The sequence below is a fragment of the Psammomys obesus genome, unplaced genomic scaffold, assembly GCF_907164565.1.
Source record: "Psammomys obesus unplaced genomic scaffold, mPsaObe1.curated_primary_1811, whole genome shotgun sequence".
Taxonomy (NCBI): Eukaryota; Metazoa; Chordata; class Mammalia; order Rodentia; family Muridae; genus Psammomys; species Psammomys obesus.
Window position 1 is genome coordinate 11,174,792 of NW_026595981.1, and position 12,785 is coordinate 11,187,576.

At 37.5% G+C, this 12,785-nt stretch overlaps 1 protein-coding gene across 2 annotated transcripts in view; it reads right to left on the reverse strand.

The window, feature by feature from the left end:
* Positions 1-12,785, reverse strand: part of Med13 (mediator complex subunit 13) — a 90,690-nt gene that overhangs the window by 4,467 nt on the left and 73,438 nt on the right. For both annotated transcript variants that reach the window (XM_055619581.1, XM_055619580.1), the window contains exons 23-29: positions 12,446-12,669; positions 8,985-9,127; positions 8,691-8,849; positions 8,393-8,578; positions 5,833-5,981; positions 4,303-4,476; positions 1,244-1,344 (exon numbers count right to left, since the gene is read on the reverse strand). In XM_055619581.1, coding sequence (XP_055475556.1) covers positions 1,244-1,344; positions 4,303-4,476; positions 5,833-5,981; positions 8,393-8,578; positions 8,691-8,849; positions 8,985-9,127; positions 12,446-12,669 — 1,136 coding nt within the window. The remainder of the gene's footprint in view (positions 1-1,243; positions 1,345-4,302; positions 4,477-5,832; positions 5,982-8,392; positions 8,579-8,690; positions 8,850-8,984; positions 9,128-12,445; positions 12,670-12,785) is intronic.

Below are 12,785 nucleotides of genomic sequence, written 5' to 3' on the forward strand. Positions count from 1 at the left end.
ATATAGATAAAAGTCATTTTCTAAAAGAGAACAATAGAACCAGACATGGCAGCACATGCTTTTCATCTTGGCACCCAAAAGCCAAGACTGGTGGATCTTTGCTGTGAGTTCCAGGACAATCAGAACCATCTCAAAAAACAAAAACGAAACAAACAAACAAAACGAACAAATGAGTACAGTGGCAGAAGCAGGTGGAGTTTTCTGAGTTCAAGGACAGCGTGGTTCCAGGCTGGAAGCAATACAGTGAGACCCTGTCTCAAAAAAAAAAAAACATAGAACGATGGATAAGGAATAGAAAGACAACTAATTTCACCACATGGTAAGTTAGAAGCTAGCCTGGGATACGTAAGACCCTGTCTCAAAATAAAGGGGACAACCATTTCAAAAAATTCGAGAAAAGCACTTATTCTCAATCTTTGTTGTTTCTATGTTTGTTTGTTTTTGTTTTTCAATACAGGGTTTCTATGTCTTGGACTCCCTTTTTGTAGACCAGGCTGACCTTGAACTCCCAGAGCTCCACCTGCCTCTGCCTCTGCCTCTGCTGGGATTAAAGGCATGCACCACCGTACCCAGCCACATTCTCAAATCACTTAATGGGATTGGGGCTGGAGAGATAACTCAAGTGTTTAAGAGCACTGTTCTTCCACAGGGGCAGAGTTCAACTCCCACCACACACATGGCTACTAACAACAGCTTGTAACTCCAGTTCCAGGGGACCTGATGCTTTCTTCTGGCTTTCATTGGCACTGCATGCATAGATATGCATGCAGGCAAAACATTCATATATATAAAATAAAAAGAACAGAAGGGTGGTTGTTTGTTTTATTTTATATACATGGGTGTTTTGCCTGCATGTATGTCTGTGTAAGGGTGTCAGATCTTGGAGTTACAGACAGTTGTGAGCTGCTGTGTGGGTGCTGGGAATTGAATCCAGGTCCTCTGGAAAAGCAGTCAGTACTCTAACCGGCGAGCCATCTCTCCAGGACCCCCAAGAATAAAATAGTTTTTAAGAACTAATAATTTAATGGGGTCTAGCTCAGAGGTACAGAGCCATTTGCTGAGGAAGCACAAGGCCCTGTGCCTGGTCTACATCTACATGAGTAGAGAGGAAAAAAAAGAAAAACCACCTGAACCCCAAACACAGTCATGCAATGATACAAAAATAAGAAGCTGGAATACTCTTACCCAAAAGAATAAAGACATTTAATAACATGGACAAGACTTAATGTCACAAGAGCTGTACCTGAGGACATCTGAAGTCTGATTTGAGTCAAGTGGGTGGGAGTGTTTACTGTGAAGCAGCTCATCAGATTGCACTGAAGGCACGTGGAGGTGCAAAGAGGCCTAAAAAGGTAAGGTAATCAGTCAGTCAGCCAGCCATAGAGGGAAATCAGTCAGTTAGCTTCACTGTGTTCTCCCAGTGCATCGTCCTGAATGAAACTGAAGTTAGGACAGTTTTCTCTGTGGGAGCTACTATAAAAATTCCTGATTTTGATAGAAATTTTAAGGTGCAAAACTTACACTATTATCTCTACAATATTTTCTTTATGCCATATAGCAATCCAAAACCAAAAAGGTTTCTAGTTATTTTTTTAATTTTGGTTTTTAAGACGGGGTTTCTCTGTGTAGCCTTAGCTATCCTGGAACTCAACTCTGTAGACCAAGCTGGCCTTGAGCTCACAGAGATCCACTTGCCTCTGCCTCCTGGAGTGCTGGGATTAAAGGTGTGCACCACTGCCTTCCAATTATCTTCTAAGACAATTTGCCCATGTGTACAAAGCAAATGATTAATGAAACACTGAACTCAAAGGCCTGAGTGTACCCTGTCCCTGAGTTACACAGAATTTAGACTATGGAACCACACTTCGGTCCTAAGTGTTTAAAGAGAGAGAGAGAAAAAGAGAAGTCAAGGGAGTAATCCTGTACAATATTTTACAATGCAAAGCTGTAATTGACCAAAGTTTCCTCTGGATGAACACTTAACAGTCTTAACAATGCACACATGCAGAAGCTTATAAAAAGTTGCACACATTTAGATATGACAGAAAAAATCAGTCAAAATGAATGTGCTGCTATTCCTCACATTTCAATTAAGTAAAATTAATCATCCAGTATTAAGTTGTGTAACAGTAATAACACCATGATAAAGTGGTGGTGCTCATCACAGACAATACTTCCCAAAGTTCTCTACAAGCTCTACGGGTGCTTCTTTATATCCATCTGCGTTCTCCATCACAACAGCATACATGTATAAGCTCTTAAAAAAATATTCTGGAATGTAACCAAAAAGATGGATGTTTGAACTGTCAATAAATTCTTGATTTATGAGTTATAAATAAGTCCCACTTGGCAGATCACTACAAAGTAAATGAATGCTGACTTAATTCTTACAAGCAAAAAATATTTTTAGCTATCCAGAATCTACTCATTTCTCAACTAAAGAAAAATATATCAGCTGATTTTATTGACTACAGAACTAAAATGTAATACACGAAAACAATCAAAGGTAAACAAAGTTATGTCAAGTGATGCCTTACCAGAGCCAGAAGTTCTAATCTGGTTACACGGTGAATGCTCAGTTACACTACCCTTTCTGCAAATACTGAGTAGACAAGAATCTGGATAGTCCCTTGCACTTTTCAGAAAAGTGTTTACTAAACAAAAGTGTGCCCTGAAACACTAAGGTCAGGAACAAAAAATAGCTATTACACTAAATTTGGAGAATGCTAGATAAGCAAGGTTACTCACTGCTATCATGAAAACTTTAGTGTGCACACAGGCCCTGTGATTGCAGGTGGGAGAAGATGGCGTGTGCAACACTTCCCAAAGACCAAGGAAGTCTTTTTAATGTAAGTTCCATTCTGATACTCTGCAGAGAACCCTTAGGAAGGTGTTCATGTAACGAGATTAGGACAGACAAATGAACGGCAGGAAGAGGAATAAAAGCCATAGGATAAGCTAATATAGTAATAGTCAATTCAAGAGCAGGAATGCCAGCGGACATGCCTACCACAGCTGATTCACATGGGGTGGGGGGGGGTTGTTCAGATCATTAACTACTATAGACTTTATAAATGTGCTACAGAAACCCACTGTTTAATCACAAATGGCTTTGATACTCTAGAATATGGGCCTAGGGATCAAGATTTAACTGACATAAAAGATCCAAGAAATCTATATGTTAAGAAATTACTAATATAATCTGAAATTAAGGCACATCATCTGACCTGAAACATTAAGAGCCCACTTACACTGGCTTCTACAGTGTGTAAGTCAGGTCTTCATTTACTGTTTTGGAGTGGTAGCAGCAACAGTAACAACCACAGAGGTGTTCATGACTCATTTTACTATCTTATAACTAACTTAAAAGAGGAATGTTGAAAAAAATAAGTATCTGTAGGTCTGAGAATCTCACTTCTAAAACACTACTCACCAGTTTTTTGTTTATGCTTTGACCCAGGGACTAGCTAGCTATGTACCACTGACTCACCTGGAACTTACTATTTAAAACCAAGCTAGCCTCCAACTCCTGGGTAAACTTCTTGCTTGTGCCTCCTAAGTGCTAAAGATTTTAAGTCACCATGTTCAACGTGCTCCCTAGTTGTTTGTGTGCTTATTTCTGAGACAGGGGACTCACTTTGTGACCCTGGCTGGCCTGGGGCTCCCTATGTATACTCGGCTAGTCTCAAGCTTACAGAGATTGTCCTGCCTCTGGTTCATGGATGCTGAGATTAAAGGCCTGGGCTATTACACCTGTCTTACTCAATAGTCATGTATATAAAGGAAACTTTTTAAAGAAGGTAAATTAAACTAAAATCAAGTATTACAAAGATTGTTAAAATTTTTAATCCTCAAAATTATGAAATGTAATAGGAATGTACTATGATCCCATCCAAATAACGTAATAACCATTAAAAGATCCAAATTGTACTCTTGACACCTACTATAAATTTTAACTGTAGATGGGTGAGTTTCCTGAATCACAATATACTCAGCTGCAGGTTAAGACTGGAAAGAGACAGTGAATGTTTCTCAGCTCTAAACTTCTATATTGCTTTGAAATATTTAAAAGCAAGAGTTTCTGGAACCTGACCTAAGAATAATATTCAACCTTAAAATAAATTTTTATAATTATGTTTCATATTGGATAATTCTTTTTGTGACACCATTTACAGAAATCCATGCAACAGTGCCTTTAAGAGCTTAGAATTCAGACAAGCTCTAAAACTTTGAAATGCTTCAGTAGCTCTCAGTACTGAACTATCAATTAAGATTAGTTATGAATTGGCACCAAAATAATACCTTAAGAAAAAGGGGGCATTGATATTGTGCTTGAGGACATGCTGACCAGAACCAGTCAGGTAATGGACCCGCTTTGGCAGTTGATACGAAGTATCCAAGGGCCAACGGTTGTTGAAGAATATTAGTCACTTCATCATGCGATTCTGTTGAGAGTAGCCGATCAGTACCCTGACCCTTAAAAAGAGAAGAGTATTGGTTCATTCAATATTTCTAGACAACAAATACAAATACAAAATGACTTACAACAATTAATCTTGTATTAATCTAGTATTCCCATCAATAAGCCACATAAAATACTAAAAATTAAATGGTTAAATATGTAGTCAGGGTCTCAATTACTACTAAGCCTAAGCTGGCCAATACTGCTCAAAGGCTGAAGCAGAAGGATCGAAGTAAGTTAAAGGCCTGCTTGGGCTACAAAGTCAGTGTAAGGCTTTCCTGAGCAACTTTACTAGACCTTCTAAAAATAAAATAAGGGCTGAGGGTATGGGTCTACAACAGCACACTCGTCGAGCAGTGTGAGGGTTAAATTCAATACTAAGCCTAAAAACTAACTAATGTAGTAGTAACATAAAAACAGTGTTATGAAACTTGCAAGACAAAATGAGTATATCTGAGGTCGAGTACAAAACATAAACTGTTCAATATAAATGCCACCTATTTCCTAATAATTATCCAACTAACTCCTCAATCCTAATTCAAAAGACAGTTGTTGTTGTTTTTAAGATTTATTTATTATGTATTGTTCTGCCTGCATGTGTACCTTCATGCCAGAAGAGGGCTCCAGATCTTATTATTGATGGTTGTGAGCCACCAAGTGGTTGCTGGGAATTGAACTCAGGACCTTTGGAAGAGCAGTCAACGCTCTTAACCTCTGAGCTATCTCTCTATCCCTTTTAAGATAGTTTCAATTCTCTTTGTTCCCCTAGCACTATTTATAAAATGCTATTAATTTCAATAGTGTTTGGAAGACATTATACCAACATGGATGAACTAATGTTTTAAGGAAACAGATAAAAGGAAAATAAAATGCATAATAAATATGTTCATTATATCAGCACTATAAGCACTAGTAATCCTACTACTGTGATAAAACAGTAAAAACTGCTTTTTTTCCTCCACATTTTTTATTAGTTCTTTAAGAATTTCATATAACATGTTTTGATCATAGGCTTACTGGTGGTTTTAATGTTTGAAAAGAAAAACAAAAGAACCAGACATGGTGCAATCCCAGCACAGAGGAGGCACACAAGTCAGAAGCCACACTGAGCTGTGTGTATAGCGAGACCCCAACTCAAAAAACAAACAAACCAAAAGAGCCATGGACAGCACATGCCATTGACTTCAACATTTCTGAGGTAGAAGCAGGAAGAGCATCGCAAAAAAAAAAAAAAAAAAAAGGTTTTATTGGCTAAACAAAAATGAATGAGCTCAACTGACACTCATCTCTTGTTAATTTCAAAGGGAAAAATTATGTTCTATTTCATATAATAATCTCTGGATGGATGGCATTTTTTTTAACAGGGTTACCTTGCCAGCATCACCACCATGGGGGTAATGAGAGCCTGGAGAGTGTACAGGAGATGCAGTTGGAGATGCAGGAAGGATATTAATGATGTCAGGATCAAGATCATCTCCTGTGTCTAACAAATCAAAGATACCCATTCCATCTGCTCCATCTGTGCAAGGAAAAGAAATTAATATTCTATCATCTGTCTACCATGATCATTCACAGTAAAGTATTAAACTAAATTTTAGCCAAAATGGGACTGGCAAGGCATGCCAGTAATCCCATCACTTCGAAGGTTAGGTGATGAGGACTGCTTTGAGTTTAAGGCCAGCTTGGTCTATAAAGCAAACTCTACACCAGTTTGGGCTATACAAACAGTGAGATCTTATCCCAAAAACAGCCAGGGCATGTTGATGCACACATTTAGTCTCAGCACTCAGAGGCAGAGGCAGGAGGATTTTGATAAGCTCCAGATGAGCCAGTGCTATACAGTGAGACCAACCACAAAATTTTTTAAAGCAAAATGGGTTAATATAACATTTACAGAGTATCAGGCATGTGCCAAGTATTGTACCAACAGCCATATAAAGGATTTTGCAGAAGTGATCCATCTAAAGAAACCTATAAAGAGATTATTTTGGACTTTCCAATGAACATTCTGTTCACAGGGACCCTTTTCATTTTTCTTAAATGTGATGCCACAAGATTGACCCAAAAGCCATACAAATAACAAGTAAGTACTATACAAGCTGAGTTAACCCTACAGAAAGGAAAGAGTGGGTGTGGATGGCAATGAAAGGTACTACTGCTGTCATTCAAAATGGAGAGAAAGGGCAGAAGCCAAAAACTATAGTGGCCTCCAGAAGCTGGCAAAGGCAAAAAACAAAAAACAAACAAACAAACAAACAAAAAAAAAACCCAAACTCTAAATGACACTCTAGAAGGAATCAACCAACACATGTTGATTTTAACCCAATGAGAATGATTTTGGACATTACAATATAACAAACTCATATACTTTTAAGCCACTAGGTATATAATAATGTTACAGAAACACCGGCAACAAAGGCAACATATCAAAATATGTGTTTAAATGGCACTGTTCTTTACTAAGTAAAATATTCAAGTTATTACATAAAAGAATAAAATGATGAAATATGCCAGGCAGTGGTGGCACATGCCTTTAATCCCAGCACTTGGGAGGCAGAGGCCAGCCTGATCTACAGAGTGAGTTCCAGGGCAGCTGGGGCTACACAGAGAAACCCTGTCTCAAAAAATAATTATTATTATTATGATGATGATGATGATGATTATAAAATATATGTGTATCTTTGAAGATCTAACATTTTCAAAGGTGGTTTAGAGTAACAATAAACACTATTTTTTTTCTCTTCTACTAAATAAAACCTGAAAGGTTCACCAAGTTACATCTCTATTCTAACAGTTTATATAAAACACTATTTTAGCAAATTGACATATAAAGAAGGGCTAGGAATATAGCTCATGGTAGAAATAGCTTGTCTAGAATGCAAAAAGGCCTGGGTTTAATCTCTAGTAAAACAGGATGTATAGAAAGAGGAGAGACAGATTACATATGTAGTATATATAATGAGTGGTAACGTACATATAACTCAAAGCACAAAATAAATATACAGAAATTTTAGGATCAAAATAAAATTTACAAAATTCGTATCAATAACCAGTTCTGATACAATAACATAAAATGGTGTAGCCATTTCCTAGAGCCACTTTACAAATTACCATGCACTTCTTGGAATAAAATGACACATTATTTCATTCATGTTTAGGAAGCAAAAATCTTAATAATCTGTTTCCTGTCTTTTCTAGTGACTTGAACCTTATGCTTTGGTTCACAGCCTTTTTCTTTGACTCTGCATCCTTTTCTTATATCAACAAGCTTTTTCCTACTAGGTATATATTCAGCTTCCTCTTTTCTTCCTTGTTATAAAATATGTATTATTGCTTTTAAGTCCCAGCTCTGTCTCAATATTCTTAACCACAACTTCAAATTCTTTTTTTCTTACTAGGGTAAATTTCAGGGTATGCTATTCAGCTACTTATAAAACTCTGGAGTCTAGGCATAGTAGTGTGTGCCCGTAGACCTTAGGAGACTGACGCAGCAAGCTTCTTTCTTTTCATTTTTACTTTCTTTCTTTTGGGCTTTTCAAGATAGGGTTTCTCTGTGTAGCCCTGGCTGTCCTGGACTCATTTTGTAGACCAGGCTGGCCTCGAACTCTCAGAGATCCGCCTGCCTCTGCTTCTATGAGTGCTGGGATTACACGCAAACTCCACTGCTCCCAGCATGAGAGTTGTTTCTACACCAACCTCAGCAACACAGCAAGAGCCTATCTCCAAAATATTAAAAAGAAAAAAACAAAACAAAAAAAAGTTGCCAGTCATACATGCCTGTGAACCCAGCACTTTTATACTGAAACAGGAGGATTGCTGGGAGCACAAGACAAGTCTTGGGCAAAGCAGTAATTACTAGACCTGACAGAGCTGCATAACAAGAACCTGATTTGAAACAAAATAAAAAATCTTAAGGCTCAATTAACTTACCATTGTTGGGATTGAAAGCTAAGTCCAAATTTTCAGTGGTGTAAGTAGCTGAAGCTACTTGCACAGAAGCAGAAGTAGGGAACACAAGGATATGAGTACATGATGTGTCTTGTGGGGTATTTAGCTGAGGTGTCTGCATATTTAGGGTGGTGCTTCTTCCAAAAACAGAACCAGTTGACACAGAATCTAAGAGAGAGATGCATTTTTCCTTTTTGGTAAGTGAAGAATTTTATGTAACACTTAAAACCTTAAATGTGCAATGAATAATTAAATCTGACATACACTGAAGATAACTAACCTGGCATGATAACAAAAGAACCCTGGGGTTCCATTGCAACCAAACAAGCACTAAGGATGCTCGGAGAGTCTGCAGCAGATATGCCACACATCCTACACATGTCTTTGAGCCTTTTGCTTAGAGACTGCAAGTTTCGACGACTCAGCAAACAGCTCCAGTCTGTGGGCATCAACGGGAGAGGAGAGATAGTACTTCTGAGCCCCTTAGCATTTTATTCAACACATTTTTTAATGTATTCTGAACCAAATATACATCACCATAAAACAAAGAACAAACAAAAAAAGCACAATTTACCTTTCAATTCTCCATGTCCAATCCTGCCCAGGCGACCGATCACAACCCTCCATGGTAAGGAACTCATCTGAACAAGTCCTAAGCACCACTCCCAGAGTTTCTGCAGACCAACCCTTCTAGCAGAACCCTTTTTCCGACGGGCCCTATTGAACGAAATAGTTGTAAATATTTTTCAAAATTCATATGATGAAATTTTATAAAAGGGTTCAAAAGTGTGACAAACTAGTTTGCCAATTTTATTTTATTCTGTTTTACTGACTGGCAGCAGGGATTGTAGTATGATATGCCTAAGCTTTCATTATGGGACTATGCCCCCAATTCCTGGTTGTTTAATTAATTCTAATGCTTCAAACATTTACAAAAATTAGTCCTTATGATACATCCATTTACGTTCCTAAGTTTTTGATATGGGATCTCTTTAGGTTGCCCAGGGTGATTTTAAACTCCTAAATTCAAACAATCCATTCTCCTGTTTTAGCTTCCTGAGTTGCAGTAAACATATAGTATCATATTCAGCTTCAAGTTTATGGGTTGTTTTGTTCTTGTTTTCTGATATATTATTATGCATCTAGAGAAATAACTAATTAACATTCTGTCCTTGCAAGCATTAGGACCTGAGTTCAATCCCCAGAACCTAAAAAAAATAAATGTGTAGTTTTAATCTCAGAGCTGGAGAAGCAGACAGGGACTCAGAGCTCAATCTGTTGAGCCCACTATGCCAGTCAACCTGGCCTACTTGGCAGAGCCCACACTAGAGACTGTCTCAAAGAGGGAGAAGGTTGGATGGAAATTACCTGAAGAATGATAGTTAAGGCGGTCCCTCTGACCTCTACAAACACACGTGAATAAATTATTAAAATATATTTTGATAAACACAACCTAAGAAAAATATTTAGTTTACCTACTGACAGCTTCAATTTACTAAAAATACTATCTACTCCAACAAAAAAACTTTTTTTTTTTAATTCAAAACTTCAAGATTTACAAGCCATTAACAACTGCCACTACTGCAAGCTGCTGCATGGACAATGCCATGGATAAGAACTGAAAAATGGATTAGTTGTCTGTCTAATTTTGGCCAACAATTGTACCAAACCAATGTCTATATCTTAAAAGGTAAAGTATGTCCATCACAAACTACAGTTCTCAGACCAAATAATATTGTTGCATGTTTTCTAATAAATAGGCTTAAATAAATTCACTAGGTAGGCAAGCGTATAACACAAGCACTCTGCAAATGAGCAACAGTAGCTAACTCTGGCACTTACTCTGTTACAAATATATGACCAAGCCACCACATGCAACACATTTCATCCTAACAGTATGATAAGGCAGATACAACTACTCTACAGATACTGATATATATGATATTTTCCCAATATCATATAAGCAATAAGAAACCAGTAGAGGATATTTAAAGACAGGTCTCATTATATCTTATTATAACTATTATTATTACATTTTAATTGATTTTGTGTGTGTGGAGGGGGGACACATTCCATAACAAAAGTATAGAGATCAGAAGACAACTTTGGGGACTTTGCTGTCTTCATCAAGTGGTTCCCAGGGGTCAAATTCAAGTTATCAGGCTTAGAGGCAAGCATCTTTACCCACTGAGCCATCTTGCCTACCAATATAATTCTTAATCTCTGTCAGCAATTTTACTTTTTTGGAAGGATTCATTTTATTTTATACATGACTGTTTTGCTTACATGTATGTATGTGCACCACAGGTGTACCTGGTGTGAGGACACCAGAAGAGAAGATCAAATGGAAGCTGGGAATGAAGCCCAGTACCTCTACAAGAGCAGCCAGTGCTTCTGACTCCTTAGTCGTCCCTCCTGCCCACGTTTCTACCTTTTGATTACAGGTTTGAAGCACACACCTGTAATCCCAGCACTCAGGGAGGCAGAGGCAGGTGGATTTCTGTGTGTTCAAAGCCAGCCTGGTCTACAGAGTGAGTCTAGGATATCCAAGGCTACATAGAGAAATCCAGTCTCAAACCAAAAATAAACACAGAAAGAAAAAAGAAAAGAGAGAGAGAGAGAGAAAGAAAGAAAGAAAGAAAGAAAGAAAGAAAGAAAGAAAGAAAGAAAGAAAGAAGAAAGAGGAAGAAGGAAAGAAGAAAGAGGAAGAAAGAAGGAAGGAAGAAGGAAGGAAGGAAGGAAGAAGGAAGGAAGGAAGGAAAAAGAGAAAGGGGAAGAAAGAAAGAGAAAGAAAATTAGTTTGAGCGAGGCAGCAATGGCACACGTCTTTCTTTAAGCCAGCACTGGGGAGGCAGAGGTAGGCAGATCCCTATGAGTTCAAGGCCAGCCTGGGCTACAGAGGTTGTTCCAGGACAGCCAGGGCTACAGAAAGAAACCCTGTCTCAAAAAACAAACAAAAAGAATTAGGTTAAGGGGAAAAAGAAAAAAAGAAAAGAAAAGAAAAAAAAAAGGTTAAAAAAAACAAAACAAAAAAACTAAGTTCAGTTTATTCTACAGTCAACAAATATTTTTGTTTATATATGTGTGTATATACATATATATCTATTTTCCCCCCTGTATAGCCATGGTTTTCCTGGAACTTAAGAGATTTGCTTGCCTCCACTTCCAAAGTGCTAAAATTAAAGGTGTGCACCACTACCGTAGCTTAGCAGATAAGTTAATCTTTTAAAAGTATTTTTAACTTTCATGAATTATGTGTATGGGGGTATGTGCACTGAGTGCAGGTACCTGTGGGCAGAGTTAACAAGAGTTGTGAGCCACCAGATGTGGATGCCAAGAAACAACTCCAGCCCTCTAGGAAGAGTAGCCAATACTCTTTAACTGCTACATCATCTCTCCAGCCCCTAATGTTTCAAATTCTTCATCCAAAAACCACTGCTACAAACTTTATTTACAACATAAAAGTTCAAGACCTTTCATCTTTTTTATCTGTGTAGCAGATTAATGAGGGGGAGGGAACATTTGCTTTTGAGAGATAGTCTCACTGTGTAGCCCTGGCTGGCCTCAAACACAGAGATTCACTTGCCTTCACCAAGTGCTGTGATTAAAGGCATGTGACAAAATGCCTGGGCAAAACTGTTTTTCATGGGCTGGAGAGATGGCTCAGTGGTTAAGAGCACTGTCTGCTCTTCCAAAGGACTCAGGTTCAATTCCCAGCATCCACATGGCAGCTCACAACTGTACCGCCAATTCCAAGGGATCTGACACCTTCATACTAATGCGCATAAAATAAAATTAAATAAATTTTAAAAAAATTATAAAACAAAACTGTTTTTCATTATCTTAATTACACACTATAAGCATTAACTATAAAATGTAGATGAAAGTATAGCCAGAATCTCAACAATTACTATCTTAATGTATATAAACTTCAAATGGTTCTCTACTGAGGATGAAACAGCATGTATATTTGTGCATGTGTACAAATAATAACATTTCAAATTAGGATAAGCATGTTTAAGGAAATAAAAGTACCTATTTGGAACATCGATGTTAATGATACATGTTTCTAGAAGTTCTCCATATAGATCTGTGCAGGATGCAAGAATCCACCTTTGATCATGTGATAAACAGTAGCACACAAAAAGAACATTGTATTTCTGTCCAGCTTCTCCAAACGTCTCTCCTAGCTCTGTTTGTTTGTCCTTCACAGGAGCCAGAATAAAAGGTGGTGTATAAAGTCGAATACACTCTGGTCTCTGTAAAATAAAACGTGAAAGTACTATGGAACTATGCAATCTTAAAATTAACATATATATATATATATATATATATATATATATATATATATATATATATATATATATATATATAT